Raw genomic sequence first — 26,422 nt, 5'->3', positions numbered from 1 at the left:
ATTTTACCTAAGCTAATTTATGCTCATATGACTGGAACTGGCACTTGAACATATTTCCACTGATCCCCTACCACGGCTCTGTTCGCAGGGCATAGGATCTAACCCACTCAGTATATCCTCCTCTTACATGGAGATTCCAGTGGTCTAGCACCCAGATTGCTATACAGTATTGTCCACCTCTCATGTTGCAGGATTGCAGTTTGGATCACTTTTGAGGTTTCCTCAGAAACATAGCCTTATAACATAATGATTCTTTCCCTTTGAAAGGTCAATATCTGGCACCATGAGTTCTCCCTAGCCTTCTCCCCAAGATATTCTTAGATTGTGTATATTTAGTATTATTTTGTAGTAATGCCAATTATGTTAAAATATCATTTGAATTTATTGTTTATTGCCTCTATTATTACGGATGTCACTATTAATTTATGACCAAACCACAATCTGTTTAATGGTTTAATCTCATATTGCCCTTAGTTAGATTTCTCAATGGGAGATATTTATATGGGGGGTACTTCCTAACAAACATTTTCTCATGTTCTGAGGTTGTACTGTTATGTGTAGGACTGCATTGGTTCTTGGCACGGTGCTGCTTAATTTATGTCTAGCTGTTACCTGTCCTGCCCTTGTGGAAAAGGCAAGAGATAAGTCTAAATAGTTAAGACACACACCTAAACAAATAAGTTAAATTTATGTTTTAATTACATCTCTCTCTTTCTTTCTCTCCCTTTCTGCAAAAAAAAACAACAACAACCCAATTTACTATCACCATCTTGCAAAATGTTCAGTTTAGGTGCCACAGAAATTCTGAGATACTTCAGGAGGAATAAAAGGGGTCACGTCCCAATTATTCACTCTGTCTGTTTCCAATATGGCAGGAAGAAATAGAGATAGAAATCTATAACATGGTGGATTTCATTAGATTCTACCAACTCATGTAACAATTCAATTGAGCAGCACTGAAAAACGTCAGGGTGAAAGAGTGTGGCATTTTCCCAGAAGCTGTACGATTTTGAAAGTGCAGATCATCATCATTTTATATACTCTGAACTGATATATTTGTACAGACACATTTAAACTCTTGACCAAATTTCTGCTTCTCAAAAAGGACTTTTATCAGCGATGTTTGTTTTCTCCAATCCTATTATAAAATTTGTGTTGGAGGTACTTCGCTTGTATTGGGATATTTCCCCCCTTAAAAGCATGCTTTTGTCATAAAGTTTGAATGTAGTTCTTGATATATTTGTAGTGAGCATGCAAATGACTACTGTTCAGGAAAAAATAACCAGCACCTTCAGCATCATTACCCTAGTATCCCTGTGTGACCTCCATTCACAGACCTTTAACCGTATATCCGGTTCTCTTCTGGCCACTATATTTTTGCAGGGGTGGCGCCTTGACTCTGCAATCCTCCTTCGGGGTCTTGGGCGCTCGCCCTGCTCTGTGGGGCCGAGGCGTCATCTGCAGCGGCTCCGACCCGTGTTCTGGGCGCTTGGGGGGGGGGAGGCTTTTTCTGTCCGGCCGTGTGGACGCTCCGGCTTCGAGGGGGTTCGCTCTGCTCTTTGGCCCACCTCGGTGACATGAAATCGTTTGCAAGCGGATTTTGCCTGCTCACACAGTAAAACCCTCTTTCAAAGTGCACTGAAAGTGCCTTATTTAGGTTGTGTGAAAGGGGCCGTGGCTCAGTGGTAGAGCCTCTGCTTTGCATGCAGAAGGTCCCAGGTTCAATCCCCGGCATCTCCAGTTAAAGGGACTAGGCAAGTAGGTGATGTGAAAAACCTTTCTCTGCCTGAGACCCTGGAGAGCCGCTGACAGTCTGAGTAGACAATACTGACTTTGATGGACCAAGGGTCTGATTCAGTATAAGGCAGCGTCATGTGTATTACAAAATACACTTCAAGCTTCACATTCAGAACAAAGAATGAATATCAGTCATTTAAATAATTAGCAACAGGCATACATAGTATATTTTGATATGAAGTCTTGGCTTCTCTGCAGTAAAATTTGCAAACGTGGGACATATTAACAAACCAAGAGTATCTGAGAGGCAAAGTCAATAGGTATAGATTGAAGCAGCACAGAATAAAATGTTTCTTAACAGAAACTGAGTATACAAGGTCAACAGCACCCTTAGGTAATAAGAATATGGCTATATCTTAGGAAAGGCATTGTGCTCAGAATTGCTAAGTGGGTAACGAGTAGGGTTGCCAACTCCCTCTTGGGAAACACCTGGAGATTTGGAAGTGAAGCCTGGGGAGGGACCTCAGCAGGGTATAATGTCATAGAGCCCATCCTCCAAGGCAGCCCTTTTCTCCAGGAGAACTGATCTCTGTTGTCTGTAAATCCCGGGAGGTCTCTAGCCCGCTTGGAGGTTGGCAACCCTTGTAACAAGATAAAGAAATTAAGTTTCTGCTGTATTTACCCTGCAATCTTGTTAATACCAATCCAGGATCAGTATACATTCATGTGTATACATGATGGATCAAATGTACTAAACAGATTCTTGTTGGATGATCCATCCTCAGCTAGTCCAATCCAATTCCTGAAGCAGCTGCTGAATAATTAAAGCATTAGCAAGTGCTAGAAGGTAGGGAATTAGGGAGTCAATGGGGGGGGGGGGGCTTGGAGGAAATAAGCCAGGATTAAGTCAAGATATCCATGTTCATACGTCATGCAAAATCTATTTACAACTGAATGTGGTTGATAAACCAATTTCAAACCGTGGTTTCAGATCCAGGTTTGATGTACTGTAACTAAATATAGATGGCAGCATGGGCCATAGTCTGATGATTAAATTAACTAGTTAGTTGATGTAGTTAAATGAGGGGTTCATGTGAAGTCTGAACAAATCATGACAATGAACTGAGTTGATCTCTATCATCACAGCTGTTTCTGGAATACATTTGAATCAAGCAAGACCTTCTTCTACTCTTTCACAAACTATTGAGAGAGAGATATTGTAATAGATTTGCTATACTAGCATTTTCACTTTCTGTTTGTTTACTTGGTGACTTCTGTTTTGGGTGACTCTTTCTAGCCTAAGTTCATCTTTCCCTGAAAAAAATGCCATTGAGAATGGAGTCATCATCAATTGTTAGGACATAAGAAGATGGATAGTGGGACTCCAGTTGAACAGAACATTGCAAAGGACAAATGGAAGCCTCTCTACAGTCATTATTTGTATAATTTTATTAACTCTCCTAAATACAATGGAAGACCTAGAGAATGACCTCAGGACACAAGGCTCATTTTTGCTGCTGACCATAAATAGGATGGGTCTTAGGTACTGGATGGGAGCTGCTTTGATACAATTTAGAAGGTATTCAGAGCTCTTTGAAGGAAGAGCAGGATATAAGTGAAATAAAAAGACAATAATAAATAGGTACCACTACAGAATAATTTATAACATTCCTCGTTGAAAAGTAGGTTGAAGCCCTGATTATCCCATGGAGCTAAAATTACATGAACATTAAAATATAATGTAATAATGATGCCTAATGAAAACAGTACATATTGCATTTTTCTAAAGAAGTTTAATAAATTGCAAAGTATCTTTGCATATGTAAAGAATACCCATACATTATAAGACAGCTTTGCATATAAATTGAATACTGCTTAATGAAACCCAGGGAAATCTAGAATCGTACATAATGTAACAAAGCAGCAATTCAAGACAGACAGGGTAATTGCATTTAGGATTGTGGAATGTAACTGAACATTTGCTAACTTCTGGTCATTATTTTCCTGTGCAATATCTCTTATGATTTCTGTAACTTATCAGACTTAAAACCATTAATGGAATTGGTTAGTTACTGCTGTAATCACTTAAATGCTAAATTGGAATCTGGAAAGGCAGTATGATTTTACAGGAGATATGACTACCAATGCAAAAAGAAAGTTCTTTGGAGGAACTTTTTCAGAGGACACGAACCCTGACTTTTGCATTAACAAAAATAAAACATTAACAATCCATTCAGCATTGTAATATCATATCCTCAGTGTGTCAGGATAAATGGATGTTTAAAAGTCATGGTATTCCTGAAGAAACGAGCCTTTTCTAGCGGGCATGCACATTGGTAACAAAGCAATATAATATAACAGGAACACAGAACTGGCTTGAGCGTGCAGCAGCCTCACCTCCACTCCAGGTGACAGTGTGGTGGTGACCATGGTGATGTTGGGACTTGTATCCTCTCAGACAAAGATTGGTGAACCTAAACCATAGATCTTCCCTTGCTGACTTTACTCAGTGCTTTGCAAAACATAGCACCATGGTGTCTTTGTATGTATGTATAAAATAGCGACATTGTAGGGAACAGAGAAAAATGTCATAAATTTTATATGAAAGAGAAATAAAAGGGCTACACCAGTAACAGGAGATAAAAATAAAGCCAAGGCCAATGGAGCAAAATAGGTTAAAAGATTTTTTATTACTCAAAACAGAAATTCCCTATGCGTTTTACCCAAGGGGCTTCTTCAGGGGAATTTGTAATTATTGCAATAGTCCTTCAAATGAGCATAATAATGCAATAACTACAGATTGCCCTGAAGAATCCCCTTGGGCAAAACACATAGGTATTTCTATTCTGAGTAATAAAAAATCTTTTTAACTATAATTTTTATGTGGACAGGTCTCAGATTCTAAGATCACAAAGATAATTTCACACATATGATATCAAGGTGATGTCATAGATTCTCTTCTGCACTGTTCCCCCCTAATTCAACCTGCACGAGGAATATCTGTTAGTGTATCTTGTACACCTTGCCGGTTCTCATGGAGATTTCTTTCCTTTCAGACTCATAGAATGTTCTTCGCAGTACCCTCACATTGCCAAGCCAGTTGAAACTTTCGTAAACTTGGTGAAAGGCCTTTTGGAAAAGCTATTGGATTACCGTGCTGTGATGAATGATGAGAGCAAGGACAATCGAATGAGTTGCACTGTTAATTTACTGGTACGTGTTTGTATGAAAAATTGTTTTAGAGTGAAGAAATCCATACATGTAGTAGGGATCAATTGTTTTGGATGTGGCAGGCAATCTAACCTGTTTCTTTTATTATGAAGATTTGTTTGGAAGATGACTGCAACTGACTGTGATTACATTGAGTAGGAAGATGATTTCATAGGGTGACTTAATAAAGTAGGAAGTTAGGGTGCAACACAGATCTGGAAGAGTCAAAGATGCCACTAGTCCAAATGCAAGGTCCACCCACAAGACTCCACTTTGTCTGATTCAACTGATTCGTTTTATGTATTGCACAAGAATGTGTTGTTATTTATGGTTTTGCCTGGTAATAGTACCACTGATCGTATATGAAAATCTGTCCATATCAGGAAGAGCATACACAAGACATTCATATTTTAGCATCATACCTTTGTGAAGTGGAAGCTTTTTTTAAAACATTTTTAGTCATTGGCTTGGATGGAAGCATTTCAGTCCACAGATAGGTCACTTTCTCGCCTCACCTTCGTGCAGTAGCCCCAAATGCCCCCTGTAATGCTTCTCCTGGGAGATAGGGGACCCCCAAGAATAGCTTGGGGAGAATTGAAGGTCTGCTACAAGAGGAAGGAGTCAGTGAAAATCCCCTCTCATGCAGAAATTTTAAATGGGATCCAACCCATTATCATCTCAAAAGGTTCACCTAAGCCTCACTAATGCAAGAACAATCTCATTTAAAATTAGTAAGGCTGCTTTGATACAGCAGGTTGTGCCCCTTGCCTGTAAAGTGCCATCAAGTCACAGCCAATTTATGGTGACCCCAGCAAGGGGCTTGCAAGGAAAATGAGAAGCAGAGGTGGTTTGTCATTGCCTTCCTTGGGGGTCTCCCTTCCAAGTACTGACCCTGCTTGGCTTCTGAGAACTCATGAGATTGGGCTATACCATGGAGCCCTCCCTCCTGGCCTGTAACTAGGGATGTAAAAAAGCCCCTTTTGGTTTTGCCTTATTTTTCATACATTGTCTTGGAGAGCCTTTTCATTTCACCCACTTTTTAACTAGCGTGTCCACTTCAGTTTATGACATTTTAATGTCATTCATACACAACTGATGCAAACCACACACATTGCAGTGATATAAATTTAGTGGGGAAGGTTTGGCATGAGGAAACAGAAAGTGGCAGCAAAAGAATGACTTGTGGTTTCAGTTTGTAAAAGGGAGAAGTGAAAACAACACAAGGTTTTCAAACTGGAATAGTGGGGTGTTCTTATGTTCTGCTGTTCTGCTGTGGGCTGTTCTTATGTAGTGGAGGTTGCACTAGGAAAAACTTGCTTGCATCCAAACTTGGTCTTTCTACTAGTGCAAGGTCACATGCAAGACACTGCATAAGTCGGACTCAGTCTTTGCATGAAGACCTGCATAAGTCATAGGGTTGCAAACCTCCAGGAGGTGGCTGGAGATCTCTTGCTATTACAACTGATCTCCAGCCAATAGAGATCAGTTCACCTGGAGAAAATGGCCGTTTTGGAAGGTGGACTCTATGGCATTGAAGTCCCTCCTCTCCCCAAACCCCACCCTCATTAGGCTCCGCCCAAAAACCTCCCGCCGATGGCAAAGAAGGACCTGGCAACCCTATGTACTAGTGCTTGTGCTAATAATGTTCATGGAGCCGCACTAACTGACTTTTGTAGGATCCAACTCTTGGGTGTTGCAAAATTTAGTATTATCCCTGCTTGTTAACAGCAACATGCTTTCAGCACAGATCCGTAATAATAGAAACCCCAATTAAAGTCTTAAAACTGTAGGGGTGAAACACGACACAATGATGAAATAGTTCTCTAAATGAAACATTTTGTACATTATACAACTTCGGCAGAATGAAAATATCCATGACAAAGTCTTTCTGTGTGAAAAGATTATCACATTTCATTCATTTTCCCTCCCTAGAATTTCTACAAGGACATTAACCGTGAAGAGATGTATATAAGGTATGGTAATTGGTCTGCTGATTTTGGTGTTGTAGACAGCAATATTGCTTTTCCACCATATAATCTTCAATATGTTATGCAGATTTGTAGTGAATATCTGATAGCTCACCATTCATTTCAAGTCTGCAATATCCCAAGCCTCAATAGACCTATAAAAATATTGTTTGAGCCTTCTGAAAACTTGACTACATCATACATATACATTAACTGTAGTTTCCCCCACAGTATTTAGTTTGAGTTAACCAATTGGATGCTCAGCTTTCTGTGGTTTTTTTTTAAACGGAGATTATATTTTGTAGACAAAATTTGAAGCAAAGTAGAATTACATTTCAGTTTGATGAATGGAATCCATCTTTACTGCTTTTAATCTGATAAAAACTGTAAATAAAGAACTACATTGTAGAATATGCCACAGTGGCTTATATATGTAACACTGTATTTGGAAATAGATCAGAAGTCAGCAAGGTCTTACAGCTTTTTCTTCAATCTACACATCAAAGCCTAAAAATATCTTTAATTATAAAGGTAGTTAGTCATCAAATACATGAAACAATCATTTTTTTCTTATAATGTCATATTCAGAGGTCATCATGTTTAATTGACCAGGCATACAGCTGGGTTTTTCTGTTTTTATCATCTCCAGCTCTAGTTTCTATAAAACAAGCAACCAGCATCTCTCAAATTTGTATTTTAGGACAGGCAGGTGTGTCAAAATGGATTGTATGTAGAGTGTGAACCTGGAGATATGTGGAACTTAAAAGCTCTAATCAAGACTTTAAAAAAGCCTTTGTTGTATTTTAAAAGTGTATGGCTGTCCTCGACAAGGGCCAGGGCTGAAAAAGCCCTGGTCCCAGCCTGGTAGAACTCCCTTCCTAATGACAACATGGCTCTGCGGGACCTTAAAGAGTTCTTCAGGGCCTGTAAAACAGAGTTATTCCACCAGGCCTATTGTTGAGGGCAGCTGCAGGCTGTCATCAATGCTGGCCTCCCTACCTTCCCCTATCCTCCCACACCTTTTCGGTCTATTGATGGTGTGGGTTTCCAACTGCTTTTGAATTTTCCAGCAACTGTTTTGTTGACTAAGCGCCATCCATGTGTTTAATTTATTACCATCTGTTTTAATAATTTTAATTAAGAGATGCATTGATTTTATTGTTTTATTGTAATGAATTTGTTGTAACCCGCCCTGAGCCCGGCCTTGGTTGGGGATTGAGGGTGGGCTAGAAATCAAATCAATCAATAAAATATCTTTAAAAACAATTCATTGCCTCATCTCCAAACATCACTTAATGCTGGGAATCCATGATTGGATCCACAATATATAATTTAGGGAGCAATGCTAAGCAGCTCTACTCAGAAGTAAGGCCCTATTAATTCACTGGCATTTACTCCTAGGAAAGTGTTCTTAGGATTGCACTGTTAGTTACAAAATGAAACAATGGGGAACCCATGATAATATATCAGGGCTGCAGCACTGGGAAAGATGATCTTAACTCTTTCCTGCATGCCATTTTCCCTATTAAAAACAGCCCCTTGGCTGCTTTAAGGGAAAGGACAAGCACAATAAGGGTACCTGTCTTTTTTCCTGGTAAGGGAAGAAAACTCTCCCTTCCTAACGCCCCATGCCCCTGATCTATTTTAGGATCTCTGCACCTGCCTTTTCCAGTTAAATTATTGCTGGATCTGATTCCTTGCATCCTGTGTGGTTTGGCCTTCAGTGTTTGGCAAAACTTGTGTTTCTCTGGGCATTTGTGCAGCATCAACTGTAATTCTTAGATAATATATGCATCATTATTAGCTGAGTATAAGAAAGCGTAAAAAGTGAGCTCTTATAATTTTTAGTCTTTCAGTTTAGAATGCATCCTTGCAAGAGGTGTAAAGTTTTCTTCCCTGTTTTGTGTCGTTGCCCTGGAGAAAATCGAATACAACGGTGTGTTGTCCCAAGTGAGGTGACAAAAGTCAGACCAAATCTTCAAACTGCCTGCTGTGTTTCCCCTTGTGTTTTGTATTCAAGCATTTATACCGTCACATTTTCCACCTTTACTTCAGAATGATAACAGCAAGAAACAGAATGCTCAGCCCAGTCAAAATGAAAGATTTTAATGTCCTAACGTGAGACAATTCTGTTTTAAGATTTGATTTGGGAACTCAAGTTTGAGTGTTGATAACTGTGTCCACCATGTTCATGATTTTTAAAAAATCACTTCATTAACTTAAAGTAACTGTGAAATCTGGATATAATTCCTGTTGTCCTCCCTCTGCCTATTAACAGGTACTTGTATAAACTTCGGGATCTTCATTTGGACTGTGAGAATTACACTGAGGCTGCATATACTCTTCTGCTTCATGCATGGCTTCTGAAAGTAAGCTGCCTCTTGTCTGGATATGTTGGTGTAATGGTAATAGAGTGTGGAAGACAAGCAGGAACAAATAAGTTGCTACTGGAAAGAGCTAGTGGTTGGCACTGGATCTGCATTATAATGGAACTGGGAGTCAAGGCACTGTTGAGATTCAGCACCTTGAAGTTGGATTAATAGTTTCTGTTCCAGCATTAGCATCTTCCTTAATAGGGCAAGCAAATAGCTTGCAGAAGATTCACCCTGCTACACTATTCAGCTAACTCACATATGGCACAGTGTATAGCAGTTGCTGTTAAATAATGTTTTTAAAGTGTAAGGCTGAAGAAGTAGAGAAGCAGGAGTGTCATCCTCAGTCTGTACAAGCTTAGGACTAAAACAGACATAACTCTGAGATACAGACTACCAGGGTCGTGATTCGGAGGCAGGCAATGGCAAACCACCTCCCAACGTCTCTTGCCTTGACAACCCCAACAGGGGTCGCCATAAGTCAGCTGTGACTTGAGGGCACATGCACGCACAATCAAATCTCCTCTGCATTTTAACAAGGCTACTGCAGGGGACCCAACTCAGATGAAATAATGGTGCGGGAAGGGGGTGGGGTTAACCCTTTTGTTGCCACAAAGCTTCATAAACGAAACCAACAGCCCCCACAAACACTGTTATTAGTTGTGGAAAGGTTGAAAGGTCGGTCAAGGACTGGGGATCTTTCCAATGGTAACAAAAGCATGAGGGGTCCAATTTGATTATTTGTTTACTTGGGGACCCAAAGCAGCTTCCATTGTTCTCCTTTCCTCCATTTTATCCTCACACCAACCCTATGAGGCAGGTTAAAAAGGTAAAGCTCCCCTGTGCAAGCACGGGGTCATTCCTGACCCATGGGGTGACGTCACATCCTGACATTTACTAGGCAGACTTTATTTACGGGGTGGTTTGCCAGTGCCTTCCCCAGTCATCTTCCCTTTACCCCCAGCAAGCTGGGTACTCATTTTACCCACCTAGGAAGGATGGAAGGCTGAGTCAACCTTGAGCCGGCTACCTGAAACCGACTTCCATTGGGATCGAACTCAGGTCGTGAGCAGAGCTTAGACTGCAGTACTGCAGCTTACCACTCTGCGCCACAGGGCTCCTATGAGGTAGGCTAGGCCCCAGGTTACCTAGCAACTTTCCATGGGAGAGTGGAGATTCGAACGTGGGTCTCTCAAATCCTAGTTTGCCACTCTATCTGCTACACCACAATGGCTGCCGTAGTGAAATCATGCAAGGGTACAAACATTACCGTTTTTCTTCTGCTTGCACTGTGGCATCACTTTGAATACTGGGGCCCTGCACAGCAACTTAATCACCATTTTGAAAGCACTGAGCCTGATCACATATCTTCCAGCATTTCATTTTTTTAGCCCTTAGAGGAGTAGTGATCCTGTTTCTGCTGAAGCTCTCTTGCCTGAATCCGGTCCTCCAGAATATGCATCCTAATTAACCCATCAACTGGAATTCATGTTTCAGATACATGTAAACTTGTGACATATTGAAATGTCCCACAGGGGCTAACTGCTCATTATGTACACGTATTAATACCATACCATTTTAAAATAGAAAAGCAGATGGAGAGTGCATCAGTAAAGGGCATAATCCTTTCCCCACATTCCATTTCCCATAGATGAATACCCCCTGCCCCAAGCAGCTTTTTCCTCCATGACATTTAAAGTATGCATTTGATGCGTAGTGAAATATTGTTTGACAGACAGCAAGAAGCTGCTACGAAGAAGAAACTTTCATATGACAGTATGCTATAGAATTGGAAAATTAAAAGGAGGGAGTGAAGAATATATTCTCACTTGAAATCTGTGCTGCTCATAGAGTTGCTTGTTAAGACTTAACAACACTTTTTGTAGTCAAGTGTGATATCTGAGTGCTAAAAATATGCTTGGCACATCAGATGCAAAGTATGCATGTGTGTATTTTTGACACCTGTATAATTAAAATACATGCAAAAAGTGACTGGGTAAATTGGGTTTACACACACAGAAGCAGGGAACTCAGAAGGACTTGTGGGGGTGAGTTCATTTTCCCTTGTATCCCCTTCCCCAAACTTTTTCCACTGGTAGCCCCCATATCCTCTCTTCTTTTCCTGCTTCCATCTCACTCACCAATCAACCTTTCTTTTATTCCCACCCACCCCAGTGTTCATCTTTATTGTTTGTTTCATTTACACCCCACATTTCTCCCCAATGGGGACACAAAGCAGCTTACATCATTCTGCTCTCAACTATTTTAACCATAGAGCAACCTTCTGAGGTAGATTAGACTGCAAGGGAGTGACTGGCTAAAGGTCACCTAGCAAGTTCCCATGGTAGAGTGGGGATTTGAATCTGTGTCTCCCATATCCTAGTCCGAAACTTTAACTACTACACCACACTGGCTGTCACCATTACCTCCTTTTCTCCCCTGGCAGCCTCTCCCTGGGAAAAGTCTGGCCAAGTTGCAAAAATCATGTGGTAGCAACTCACTAAGGTGAGTTGTGTAGTAGCTACTGCCAGGCTTGTCATGCAAGTTGTGTGGTACTGCCACTGGCTTCAGGTAGGTTGTGTGGTATCAAGTTGTAGCCACCACCACACCTGGGTTGCCTGGTGGTTACTGCTGGTCCTGGTCCTGATGAGTCCTCCCTCCACAGCAGGAGGTAAGGGAGCAGGGGTGGATTGGGAGGCTAAAATAGCCCTCCCTCACTGTCTTTTACTAGCAGAAACCAAGGTTTTAAGGCTGAGAATATTGTTATGCTTGTCTAGCAGCAAGAGAGATGGGGGGAGGATTATGCCAAAAGTGAGACATTGCTTCATGCAAGTACCTGATTCGACTCTCTAGGATTTGGGCAAAGTTCTGTGGTTTTATCACAGAGCTGGTCTCCCTATTGCCTAGCAACCCCTGCAATGGTCACTAAGATCTCAGAGGGCATTCATTTCTTAAAAATTCAGACACTACTTCTATTACTAAGGGATTCCCCCCCAGTAGTTTTTTTTCTTTTTATGATTTCAGATTTTTCTGCAAACCTGGAGCTTTTCTCAGATTTGTAGAAAGATCTGTATTGTTTCTTTATGATTCCTGTCTCTGAATTTAAATACCCAAATCTGGGACATGCACACACATATATGGGGAAACCACAAGGAGTTGCAGGGGGCATCTCACCCCTCCACACTATTTACTCTTTCCCTTCAGTGAAAGCGCACATACTTTCTCTTTTCCCTGCTTCCTTCTCTTCTTCACATCCTTGAAGCTCTTGTGCTCAGTGGTGTGAACTGCACCTGCGTTCTTCTTCCCATCTTCCCTATCTGAGTTTCTGAAGTTGCAAAGAGCTTGCCGAATTTCAGTTAAGGAGAGTCTTCCATCTTTTTAGGCCTCATCCTGAACCATTGTTTGAACAAGAAACCGCTTAAAGGACCAGTTTCTTGACAGCGATTGCTCACTTTGCATCTGACCTGTAATGCATGCATTCAGGTTTGTACCGGACTTCTCAGGGCAAAGTCTGATGTTGCATCATTCTGCCACTCAGGCTGTAAGAGAAAATGTAGCTGTGTTCATGTGTTGTGCTTATTTTCTTCTCAGTGGTCTGATGAACAGTGCACTCCTCAAGTCATGCAAACAGAATTTCAGACATCAAAAACTCATCGGCAACTGAAAGAACACTTGTATGAGAAGATAGTAGAATACTTTGACAAGGGAAAGGTAAGCTGTTATTTTTAATTTCTGCTATGTTCATTCTAAGGTCTAAACCATAGTTCTTGATGATTATTGCAAGTAAATGGGAAATGCAGTCTCATAAGAGTGTTTTTTAAAGTGTGGCTTAATAGATCAAAGCAATAGACACTTTGGAAAGAAAGCTCATGATTTGTGCATTATTATGTAGTCTGTTAGTTTTAGTCTTTACAGCGATGAAGTAATATCTTGTGTGAGAGTGTTATTAATAAACTTGTATGCAGGCTATGACCTTTTCATTAGCAAGGTATTGTTATGATTCAGGCAGCTCTTAGACCACACAATACACAGACTCTGCATTAAGAACTGGCCAACACATCAAGATCTGGGGAAAAAAAACTATGTAGGCATCCATAAGTCACAGTCTGAAGGAAATTATAAGGCATTTTTTGTCTATAAGGATCTGCGGATTGTACTACTTGGAAGAAGAAGAAGAAGAGTTGGTTTTTATATGCCGACTTTCTCTGCCACTTAAGGGAGAATCAAAACGGCTTACAATCACCTTCCCTTCCCCTCCCCACAACAGACACTCTGTGAGGTAGGTGGGGCTGAGAGAGAATGACTTGCCCAAGGTCACCCAGCTGGCTTCGTGTGTAGAAGTGGGGCAACAAATCCAGTTCACCAGATTAGCCTCCACCGCTCTTGTGGAGGAGGAGTGGGGAATCAAACCCGGTTCTCCAGATCAGACTCCACCGCTCCAAACCACCATTCTTAACCACTACACCACGCTGGTAGGTTGCATTCAGTAAAGGCTTCATTGAGAAGACATGACCATATCCTGAGGAATGAATGGTAAATTAGACCCTGTGCAGTTAATACCTTCTACGTAGCTCTGGTAGGACTCCAAAGTCCTTGTCGTTTTATGATAGCATCATGGAAGCTTGCTTTTCAAAGCATTTTGGTTGTGGCATGGTAACTTGAAATGTGGAGAAGAATGAGTGCATGAGCACTGGTGTCTAGGAAGAAAAATATGAAATTTTACATGTTGTTTGGTAGTTAAGGTGAAGGGCTTTTGATCTAAGGATGGGCTTGTATGGAAGTGAACATGACCCAGTCTAGTGTAGAGACGGTGCATAATGTTTAGTTCAATGCTGAGAAAGCAGAATGGGTCTGAGGAAGCGTTATCATATCACTTTTGTTAAATATGAACTTTGTATGCATTAAAATCTTGTGTGTTAAGGGCAACACATGGGTCTGTTTTCACAAGGAGATAGGTACATCTTCTCTCAGAAATAGCTATGCTGTGCATTGCCTTTCCAATATTATCTTTCTGTACATCTTAACACATGGGTGTGTGTAATCTTGGCTTCTAAAAGAACATCACCTACTCTAGCATCTACATAAAATGATATTAAAAGGTAATAGGAAGCCCTGAAAAACATTTGCCCAATGCAATCGCTTCTGCTGATATGAATGACTTTCACTAGTATTTTCCTAGTGTTATACTAGTATATTATAGTAGTATATCTTAATGTAATGAACATTTTTATTTTTCACATTAATCTCTTGTACAGCAAATCACATTTGCTTCTAATCCTTCCTTTATATATTGCATAACCAGTAAAAGTCTCCATTCTAAAATAAAGGTTTATAACCAACGCCCAAGCATGGTGTTTGTATATGTGTGGAAAGAATGGGTATACTTAACTGAGGTGTCCATGAAGAGTTGTTTCAGGTTGCAAGCCTATTACCATAATATGGAAAATTTATGGCATATTATTTATGAGTAGAAATGTTATAACAGTGTATGTTTGAGAGGGGATTGTGGAAGGACATCCTTGTTAGGAGTTGATACCAGTCCCAGATAAATAGTACTTCCACCCTTGTTATGATTATGAATATCTCATGTTACAGATGTGGGAAGAAGCATTATCTTTGTGCAAAGAACTGGCAGAGCAATACGAAATGGAAGTTTTTGACTATGAGCTTCTAAGCCAGAATCTGGTAAGAATATGGCTTTGTAAATCAGGCAGACTTTCTAATTTCAGAGTTCAGAGATACAAAGAAAGCCCATGATTCTAATATAAAGACATTTTATTAACATTAGTCTGATTAACACATTCACATGCTCCTGTAGATTACTCTGTGCTCATTTACCGTTAACTGAATATGTGTTGCCAGGTGATTTGAAAGTTATGCCTGTAATATTTGATTTCTCATGCCAATTGCACCCACACAAATTAAGAATTGGTGTTTGAACTGCTAAGAGATGAACATGCATGTGTCAACCTAGTATAGTTTTACTTATGGTTTTGTAAATAGTAATCCATTCCAGAAAGGAGAGAAAAATGGGCTTTTGCTTTCTCATCTTCTTAAATGGACATATGTCTGGTCAGTTAAACTGTTCTGTAAAGTGTGAAATGATTATGATGTTGACAAAAATTAATGCAGTGGAGAAGAGTTAGTTTTTGTATTTTAAAGCAAACCAAAGTTGACCTAAAAATGTGCCCAATTAACTTTATCAGGCTGGAAAGAAAGGTTTCAAATTATATGTCTCAAATGCACTGACTTCAATAATAAACTATTGGAAAATTAAATGGTGATGTAATTATGTACATTTTTTTCCCATTTGGAGATAGTCAACATAATTATCCCTTATATTTCTAAACCACAGAAGAGAGGAAAAATGATTGTAATCTCAGAAAAAAATAGGTGTATCATTTTAAATTAAACTTTATTGCCATTCATCTTGGACAAGAACTACATTATATGAAATATTCTAAAACCTTGTTATATGCGCTTCAGCATTGTTTTTTTACCCACATTTTTAGGAATATTTCCAATTTCCTTCTATGACATTTATGCTAGAATTGGACAGTGACTTGCCATATTGAGCTGTTTACCCGGCTTTATTCTCGTGCCACTGCTTCTCAAAGTGGGGCAAATCTTTGTCAAGCTGTGGAAAGGACACAATCCATTCCAGTCCTCTAGATGTGTTTGCTTTAGATTTCAGCCACTGCAACAACTGTCACTTCTTTTGCAGCTTCTCTTTCCTATGCAATGATTAGCTCGTTAATCATTTTTATGGCGGTTAACTGTTGTAGCCATTTTTATTTCTGCCTACAAAATATACAGATTCTCTTTTTAAAAGCTATGCAATTCATAATAAATATATACCTAAGGTTTTGGGAACTCGCACTACTTAGTTCCCGAAATAATCATTTTTTGTGTTGTGTGATGCTAAAAGTGATCGCGGTGTGACTTTGCTTTCAGATACAGCAAGCCAAATTCTATGAAAACATAATGAAAATTCTGAGGCCTAAGCCAGACTACTTTGCTGTTGGATATTACGGCCAAGGGTTCCCCACATTTTTAAGGGTAAATTAATCTACTCTGTGTACTTTATCTTTAATAACTATTTGTACCTAGATCTGAAAACAACACTCTGTCAAATAAAATAGAGCTATCCTCTGAAGGAGAGATTTATCTTCATTTTATTCCACAGTACTCAGGATTTCTCTGTTGCAGTTGTCTGAGATGTCATTTGTAACAATAGTGGATGTCACAGTTTCATAAAGAAATATGATATAGTGTATACTTTTTGCTGCTGCTTTCAAGGTTAGAAGAGTTTAAAATGTTAGTAATAGACTGATAACAATATAGTGTGGATCTTTCCATAATAGTCATAATTAAGAGATGGTTTATTGCTGAAATAATCCAAATGAGTAACAAAAGTACAAATAATCAATAGATTAAAACTAGAAAGGTAATACATATAACATCTAGTATAATTTCATTTTTGTAAATTATAATTTGTAAATACTATTTTATAATTTGTAAATACTTTGTAATTTGTAAATGCTTTCTTATTTCTTATTGTAAAATACTTTTCTTATTTGAAATATTATATAAAAACTCATATGTTTGCATCATTCTGTTTACTGTTAGTGGTTTCAGCCTCTAAGTTCCACAGACGGGCACTGACTATTTTCCTCTCCTTTATTTTCTATGTACATTCAGACTAGGAATTAGCAACTGAAAACCCTAGGGTCAAATCTAACTCCCGAGAGGTACCACATGCCTTCACCTGTTAACCTGGAGTGATGGGGAGAGAAAATGGTGACTGTGGCAAGTGGACTGGCTTTTTTCTCCCCATACTTTGTTCATCCTTCCTCAAATAAGCCCTATGTCAATCTCTGAGGCATGTTGAAGGTTTAGGGTTGCCAACTTCCAGGTACTAGCTGGAGATCTTCTGCTATTACAACTGATCTCCAGCCAATAGAGACCAGTTCACCTGGAGAAAATGGCTGTTTGGGCAATTGGACTCTATGGCATTGAAGTCCCTCCCCTCCCCAAACCCCACCCTCCTCAGGCTCCACCCCAAAAACCTCCTGCTGGTGGTGAAGAGGGACCTGGTAACCCTATGAAGGTTAGGCCTGGTACTAACTGCCGTTTCCTAACCTTTTGGTGGCCAGGGACACTGTGGCCCAGGAGACACGATGGCACCTCCAAAGCCATTTCCCGGCCACTGAAAGACTTTAAAAATTTGGAGGGTGCAGCAGAAACTATGTCAAGTTCAGGTCAAAGGGAAAGGTTTAAGTCTGCTGCTAGGTAGAAGAAGGGTTGTTATAAGGCATAAGGTCATGATACATAGCAGATGTAAGGTGTTTAGGTCAAAAGAGTGAAAGGTCAACAAGCAGCATTGGCAGAGGTAGCACAGGCTTCACACTACTGTTGTTCAGACTGACCTTTATACCTCTAGACTGGATCTTATTGGACCATTCAGTCATCTTCTACCTACAGCTCTCATTGGATTCGTCCATGGAGGGTGTACTTCCTCTGCTCGCCATCTTGAGGAGGGTAATGTGGTGCAGAGGCCAACAACTTTACCTGAAAGCAAGTAACAGAGAGAACAGACAGAATAATGCTGTGGGGGCAGCTGGTAGTCTTCCACAAAACTAATTGCTGACCAGGGCCTTAAACCATCACTGATACACCAAAGATCTCTCTTAACTACTAATGAACAGGAAAGCTATAAATAATGTTGCAGTGTGTAGCCTACATTCTTTCAACCCATATGCCTGTTTTCAGCCTCAGAAATCTTTCAACTTTTATCACAGAATAAAATATTCATATATCGTGGTAAGGAATATGAGCGGAGAGAAGATTTCCAAGCTCAATTGATAAGCCATTTCCCAAATGCTGAAAAGATGAATACTACTGCACCCCCTGGAGAAGGCCTCAAAAACTCTCCTGGTCAATGTATCCTTAAAATACAAAGTAAGGGGAGGGGGACCCCGCCTTGTATTAACAATGAAGTCTACACAGTATGGTACTGCAGTTCCCCATGTATTAGGACACTTCACATGTTACTCCTTTAAGGTAAGCTCATAAAATGTTTTTTATATATTTATAAAATCAAAATGCATAGAACACACACTTGCAGGTTTGCAAATAGGTGTGTTATTAAGGTACTGTTGCTAAGGAGATGTGCTTGCTTGTGGCTGCCTGACTATACACTCGTTAAAATATGGTTTTTCTACCATGTGATGTATGAAAGTGTTGGACTTTCCAGAATTTATTGTTATCTTTCCATTCTAAGGACCAAAACTCCCAGTTTGAAACCTACTAGGAAAAACTGCATTTCTGCCTTCTATAATGTATCTTTATTGTTTTCTGATGTTCCTCTTCAGTTGACTGAGTTTCCCATCATAGTAACCCTCAGTTTCTCACCATCTTTTTCAGATACATGTTTTTGTTTGCCAATAAAAATATTTTTTTCTTTTATTTGATAAAGAATACATGGAAAACATCCCCACACCACAGGTAATATTCCTTTTTCTAATCTAAAGGCATTACAATCAGGAACATCTCAACATTTTTATATTTAAAGACCCTCAAATTTAGCTTATTCATGATGGTCCCAAATTTCAGTTTCATCGAATAACAGTACTTTAACTTCTATCAGTTGGAGCTTTGGAAAGAATTGTTTCTTCCCAGCTCTAATAATTGAGTGTTAGAGTTCAATTAATTGAAAAGGGCAAGAGTCCAGTAGTACCTTAAAGACTAACAAAAATATTTTCTGGTAGGGTATGAGCTTTCGTGAGCCACAGCTCACTTATTCAGTTCAATTAATTGTTTGTTTAGGCTTCATTAAGTAGATTGAAGACTGCCATTAAAGCCATGGGGGTCAGAAAAATGGACACTCATCTATGATTTAACCTGTTGATTTTAAAAAACATTCTTGATATGCCAAATGTGAATGTCTGATCTCTTACAGAAGCAACTGTCTCATGTTTGATAATAGGGATTTTCATATATCCAACCAGCTTTTCTGCTGATGAAAAGGGGATGATAGGGTCCCTTTGGACCACTAAAAATATTGTTCTGGGAATCAAGAGACCTGCATGGGCAAAAGTCATGTGGGATAGGGCTGTAATAACAAGATATTGGGTGAGACCAAGTAAAATACATGTGTTGCCCCGGGTATGCCATTTGCCCACTGCAGGCAGGCAGGCTTCCAGCAGCCTCAGGTAACATACTAAGTGCACAGATGACACTAGATCCTGTTGGAAAAACCAGGAAGTCAACTCTTAAACAAATAGTAATCTTTCTAAGACTTACTCCATGTTTGTGTATGTAAAGTGCCATCATGAAGCAGCCAGCTTCTGGTGATCCCAGCAAGGGGCTTTCAAGGCAAGTGAGAAGCAAAGGTGGTTTGCCATTGCCTTCCTTTGCAGAGCTGTCCTTGGTGGTTTCCCTTCCAAGTACTGGTCTTTTTTAGCTTCCAAGAGCTGATGAGATCCATATACCACAAAAAGAGAATTCTGACGAGATCCATACACCACATACACCATTTTTTCTCTTTCTGTTCTGACCTTTGAGTTCTAGTGGAGCCTGGACTACTCATGTCTCACATTTATCAGTCACATTTTGCTTTGGCCGGGGAGAGTGGGGTAACAAGTGGAAATAATAATAATAATAATAATAATAATAATAATAATAATAATAATAATAATATAACTTAAGGATGCCTTGAATTTTTGAAGTATATATAATAAATGGTAAGGTAAATTATGATTATACCAAACCACATAAGAGAGGGGAAGGTCTGTATATGAGAATGAAGAAAAAGCATTTGACTCTACTGTATAATGCAGAATGCATTTCTTTCTCAGTCCCATCTATGCCTGATTCCAAGGCTCTGGTAGACAGACAATAATTGTGAGAACTGAAAGCAGTATAATAGAGATATAGCTGCTCTTAGTGTACACAAACAATTATTTTGTTCTACTACAAAACTCTGCAGAATAAAAGAGGGAAGAAGTGAGATAACATACAGACACACACAGCTCAGGCAATTATGCTCATACTCGCCTTTCACAGGATCTGTTGTGTACAGCCTAAGAGCCAAAGGATTTTGACAGAATGATAAATAGTTGTGGCTTATAGCTGTACATGGAACAGCTCTCTTAAAAATCATAGTAGTACTTGATGCTGAAGGCCTTTGCACAGAGAATGATGTGCACCAGCTCATTATCACGTTTAGTGCTGCAGAACGAATCAATAAAACAATTGAATGAGTTTTCCTCAGTATATGTTGATACCTCTATGTGCGCTGTTATTTAATAGTATGTCACACAGAAATAACATAACCCCTGAGCACAATCTATTAAATCAACAAAGTACTTAGGGCTGCTTTATGAAGTCACAAAGCAGCTTGTTTCATCATGAGATTCCATTCCTCCATATTCAAGAGTTTATGCTGGAATGCATTGCATGTATTTGCAAATGCATATGTTTGCTCCATGGAGGCTTTATTTTTAAAACATGACAGTCATGTTCTATGCCAAAATGGCATCTGAAGCAGTAGTAATCATAACATCAGTAAAATTCCTTAAACCTCTGGCCCAAAGTGGTCTGTGTAAACATCATGGCCCCTATTGGTGTGTTTCCTTGCATCCGTTTGAAGGACCTTAAAAGGAACAGTTGACTGACTTGCAGAGCACTGAGCTCAGCCCAGATAGGTGCATCACCACTGTGGTCTCATTTTGACTGTATGTATAGATTCTTGGGTTGGAAACTTCTGCCCATAGCTGTACATACAGCCAACCCTCCTCTTTTTTTGGGAGAAACCAGACAGCATCTCTTCCCCGCAGCTAATCTCAGTTTTCCTCTATCCCCTTGAAGCAGGAAGTACTTCTGAAGAGCCGAGGAAGCATCATTTTGGTGTCTACATTCAGTAGCAGCTGCCTCCACCATAGGACAAAATCTTGATTTGGTGACTGGGCCCAGATCCATGGCAGCCATTTTGTGATAGTGTCCATGATCCTTTCCTGGCAGCCATTTTGTGATAGTGCCCATAATCTTTTCCTGACATTCCAGAAGTGTCCTAAAATCTTAGGGTGTACCATATTAGAACTGCAAAACCATATAAAATATTCAAAGCATTAAGCCTAGTCAGTAAACTCGTAGAGACGAAATCTGTTGCTCATCAAAAAGTTAAAGCACCATTCTAATAATAGCAGAATTCAGTTCAAATAGCAGAATTCAGTTCAAACACTTTTGCAGGTGTTTTTCCTTTAAGTCTTCACCGAGTGACAAAATAACATCAGAGAAGTGGCCAAGCTGATATAAATCTTCCCTTGAAGTGAGTATTGATACCAATACAGAAAAAGATCATGTTCCAGGCCAACGTGCATAAATTAACGGGCATTGATCTATTTCTGATCAAAAGTAATGTGGAGGAACATACAGATGACAACTTTCTTTGAAATGTGCAGAATCCGGGCTGTTTAGGGCTTACGTAATGCTAATTACAGTTGCTTCAGATTCCCCCCACACACACACACACACACTATGTAAGATAGTTGCAGCAACGTTATGTTCTTGTTTTCTTCAGTCTTCTCGCTATTATAGTTTTGTATGAAAAAGAACATGAAACAGTTGTCTTTTCTAAGCACTACGCTGTTTATTCAATAGGATGGTATTTTTGGACCATGATTGTTGAAGGCCAAGATCCCATTGTAAGGTGGGCATAGAAAGCTTTGAAAACCTTTCGCTTTTCTTTATAAGAATGTTTTATATCAGCTTGTCAAAATATCATCTTTGCTTCTTTTTCTCAGGCCCCAGCACTCAAGCAAAAAGCACTTAAGAAACGAGCTGTTATTGTTCTGAATTCACCTTTCACCTTCCCTTTCTCCTGAGCTTCTCGTTCAGGGAAAGAAAGTTGCCGCACTGATGCATGGTAGCTTTTTCAAATCTAGTCAGGCTTTTATTTCCTATAGGATGCAATTTGGAAGGGCTATTGTAGTAACCAGACACATTTCCTTATGTGATTTGTATAGGAAAAGGCAATACTTTCCCCCATTATAAAGGTGCAGCACTTCCTTAAGTTTAACTGAGAGCCAAACTAGATGTTACAGCATCCATGGGTCCGAATTGTGGATGCCGATGCCATTTTATAGTTTTCTCCCAATTGTCAGTTTCACAGGGGAGTGGACAAGGATGACTTGGAAGGCACTCTGTGTTGATTGATAATGTTTTCCCTCCCCACACCCCTACCAGGAGTAGAAAGTGAAATGTGAAAAGCCATGTCCCAGACATATACAATTATATGAAAATAGGGTGGTTTGAGGATCAAAATGTGCTTAAGATAGACTGCATTTGTTTGTAGGCGAAAAGGGGGTTAGAAATGTTTAAGTAAATAAATAAATAAATAACTTTTATTTTAAATTCGTCTTCCGGCATGCCTGCCAGTTAATTCAAACTAAATACAAGCATATCATTAGCAGAAGAGAATTTCAGAACTTCTTTAAATGGCAATGTGAAATCTGTTTGAATTATTTATGTTTCAAGCTGAAAGACACATTAATCAAGGTCATCATCATCATCACCTTTATTAGGCATTTACATTAATCAAGGTGCTCTTTCAGAAATACACACTTTCTCAACCTACCATATAAAGCCAGTTAGCTGGTCTCAATGTTAAATTTGGATCACATTTTGGGGGTCTTTTATTTTCCAGGTTACTGAACATGTTCTGTAACTAATTGTAACAAAGCCCTGACCTGGATAGTCCAGGCTAGCCTGATATGGTCATATCTCAGAGGCTAAGCAGAGTCAACCCTGGCAAGTATTTGGATAGGAAACCTCCAGGGAATATCAGGGTCGTGACGCAGAGGCAGGCAATGGCAAACCACCTTTGAATGTTTCTTGTAGAGCTGTTGATTCGGTTCAGGCCAAACCGAAAAACAGCTGAATTTCCCCCGATTCGGCTGTTTTTCGGTTCGGACGAACCGAACTCAAAAAAGGCGGGAAATGGGGAAGCCGAATTTGCTGAATTTGGGGATTCGGTGAATAAATTCAGCAGATTCAGGGGGGCCGCGCCTTCACGGGGCTTCCATGAAGGCACGGGGAGGGGGCCCTTTAAACAGGTCTGCGCCTCCCGGCAGGGCTGGACGGGGGTGTCTGGAAACCCTCTGCGCTGCCTGCGCAGACAGCGCAGAGGGGCTTGCCAGCCCCCCGCCAGCCTTGCCGGGAGTCCCGGCAGGGCTGGGGGTGGTCTGGAAACCCTCTGCGCTGCCTGCGCAGACAGCGCAGAGGGGCTTGCCAGCCCCCCGCCAGCCTTGTCGGGAGTCCCGGGAAGGCTGGTGGGTGTCTTTAAACCCTCTGCGCTGCCTGCGCAGACAGCGCAGAGGGGCTTGTTGGGGGGCAGATCTGTTTGAAGACCCTCCCCGCGTGCCTCCAGGGAGCTTTCCTGAAGGCGCGTGGGGGCCCTTTAAATAGGTCTGCGCCTCCCAGCTGGGAGGTGCAGATCTGTTTAAAGGGCCCCCCGCGCACTTTCAGGGAATCCCCCTGAAGACGCGCGGGGGCCCCGAATTTTCCCCCCAACTCCGGATCCCCCCGAATTTCGGGGATCCAAAGCGGGGGAGTTCGGACTTCGGCACGGCCCGAATAAAAATGGGCCGAATTTTGCCGAAGCCGAACTATACTGAATTTTTTTTTTCAACAGCCCTAGTCTCTTGCAAGGTTAAAAGTTATCTTTAAAATGAAGCCATATATATACCCTTTAGGCTTTATGGACAGTTTGAAAAAGAATATGGAACTTTGTTTCTATATATGATCTCAGCAGCAAGATTATTATATGCGCAAAAATGGAAAAACCCAGCGACACCCAGTTTGGAAGAATGGCTGATAAAACTGCTAGAATTAGCAGAGATGGCAAGACTAACTGTGTTAATTAGGGGAAAGAATTTAAACCAATTCATTACAAATTGGAATCCCTTGATGGACTTTATACGGAAATCAGAAAAAATGACTTAATTATATGTGGATTTGAAGATTAAAAGAATAAGATTCTAAAAATGACAGATGAAAGTAGATAATCTGTGATGTCAATAAAGACAATTGGGTTTTCTTTTCTTCTACTTTTTTTGTCAAGTGTCTTCATTTTTATGTATGTCTGTGTTTATGTACTGAAATTAAAAAAAAAATTAAAATGAAGAAAACTCTACCAAGGGTCGCCATAAGTCAGCTGTGACTTGACGGGGGGAAATTGTAGCAAAATGTGCTGTCATGTTAAGGCCTTAACATGTCTGATTTTAGACATACAGTGCTTCACAGTACAGCCAGTTTTGGAAGAACATCCTCGATTCAAAAATAAGCCAGTGCCTGATCAGATAATCAAGTAAGTTTTTCCTCACACTATTGTTTTGTATAAATAAGTGAATGATGTACAGTGTAGTTACTTGCATGTCTTCTAAGAAGTAAGTCCCATGATATGCACTGGTTATTATTCCCATGTAAGCATTGTACCTTTGGTCATTCATTAGGGCTAACATTTTACCCTACAAAGTTAGTAAGCACAAAATATTTGTATTACTACAAAACTATGAAAAAGATACTTTTTATATCAAACTCTAAGTTGTCACTTTGGAAATTAAACCATGTCATGTATCATTCAACTTCCTAATATTTTATGCCTGTTTTCAACTTCCAGACTTGAATCTACTACTTCTGTTTCTTTGCTTGTGGAAATAAATTAGTTTTGTAGCTGCCTGTTGCTGTTCCAAGATGAGTGGATTTTTCTCTTTGGTTTGCTTGCCGTAACTGCTATAGGTCCTATCTACCTAGCTGAGCTAGGCCACAGGTTCTTTACTTGGGATGCTTTATAATCTTCCAACCGAAGTCTGTGTTGTGGCAAACTGTTCATCCTCAGAACTTTTAAGTTTGAACTAGTTCTATATCTCCTTCTGAGTTTAAAGACTTAGAATGTTTAAATCACTCTTTAAAACATTAATATATTCTTATCATAGTTCTGTTGCAATAAAATTAAGCAGATGTCTACAGCTGTAAGTGGAGGAAATAATGGCTGATCTAGTCTGCCATTGTTTTACTCACTGTTTTAGAAAGTGGCTACCCAATAAATAATATTTTAGTCCACCAACTGTTTTCTATCATTATCATTTACTCATCTTAAGTACTGACATGCTGCATAGTCAACATACAGGTGGAATGGAACACAACAAAAGAGATCTCCCTTAAGTAAGTCACTTTTATTTCCCAGTTGCATCTGATTCCTAATTTTAAGATTGTTGTGTGATGAGATACACAAATAACTTTTCTAATAAGGAACACCTTGAAAGCACAACATTGAATCACTCTTGTATCTATCCTTCCATCTGTCATGCTGTCGCTGCTGTGAGCTCTAGTCCCGTGATAATCCCATAAACAGACTCAGCAGGCCGGGAGTCCTACAAAAGCTGATTTATTAGGAAAGTTCAACAGGTAACAGAAGCCAGGAATCAAGAGGATACTAGTGAGGATCAATTGTACAGTGCATGGCATAAATAGATAACCAAAAGACAGATAGCCCAGGGTACCATGGTAACCCCCCTCCCAAGAGTGGCTTCCAGAGGTTCCCACGAAGGGAGTCAAAACACTTAGGAAAAGGAATAACACATTGGCCTTTGCTGGCATCTGGCTCACCCACAACATACCATTCTCAGGCTATGCCTGACAGCTGCTAAGATTATTTTTTCCCATCATTAGGGGGGAAAAACCTGCTGCTGAAATATCAATTTAGTTAATGCTGTCAAATGCATTGGATAGAAGAGAAGGATAATTCAAATGTAATGCAATCGAATACCAACCATTTTGAGCCTTTGTTTCTTTCAGTCTCTTGAACTGGAAATGGGAGGAAACAAGGTTAACTCTGGGGGAGCATGAACAATAAATGTGGCATCAGTCAGTAGGCTCTCAAAGAATGGTTGAGTGGTTTCTTGGTTCCTTAAGGGAGATGGAATTTCCACTCTTTCCACTTGCACCTCTGGTGCTCTTCTGTCACTTTCTGATTGACATATCTGTCTTATCCCTACCTGGTATCCCAAGTAATGGTTGACTCTCTTATTTCTTTCTCTTCCTGAATCAAAGCTGTGGCCTTGCTGCTACTTT

At 40.0% G+C, this 26,422-nt stretch overlaps 1 protein-coding gene across 1 annotated transcript in view; it reads left to right on the top strand.

Annotated features, from left to right (window-relative positions):
- Positions 1-26,422, top strand: part of DOCK2 (dedicator of cytokinesis 2) — a 367,227-nt gene that overhangs the window by 304,727 nt on the left and 36,078 nt on the right. The window contains exons 34-41 of the mRNA XM_056847921.1: positions 4,794-4,950; positions 6,880-6,920; positions 9,193-9,283; positions 12,878-12,997; positions 14,882-14,971; positions 16,241-16,345; positions 18,088-18,229; positions 24,575-24,656. Of these exons, the coding sequence (XP_056703899.1) occupies positions 4,794-4,950; positions 6,880-6,920; positions 9,193-9,283; positions 12,878-12,997; positions 14,882-14,971; positions 16,241-16,345; positions 18,088-18,229; positions 24,575-24,656 (828 nt within the window). The remainder of the gene's footprint in view (positions 1-4,793; positions 4,951-6,879; positions 6,921-9,192; positions 9,284-12,877; positions 12,998-14,881; positions 14,972-16,240; positions 16,346-18,087; positions 18,230-24,574; positions 24,657-26,422) is intronic.

This window comes from Euleptes europaea, chromosome 1 (genome assembly GCF_029931775.1).
Source record: "Euleptes europaea isolate rEulEur1 chromosome 1, rEulEur1.hap1, whole genome shotgun sequence".
Classification (NCBI taxonomy): domain Eukaryota; kingdom Metazoa; phylum Chordata; class Lepidosauria; order Squamata; family Sphaerodactylidae; genus Euleptes; species Euleptes europaea.
The sequence above is the reverse complement of the archived record's forward strand: the minus strand, read 5'-3'. Positions and strand labels throughout refer to the sequence as shown.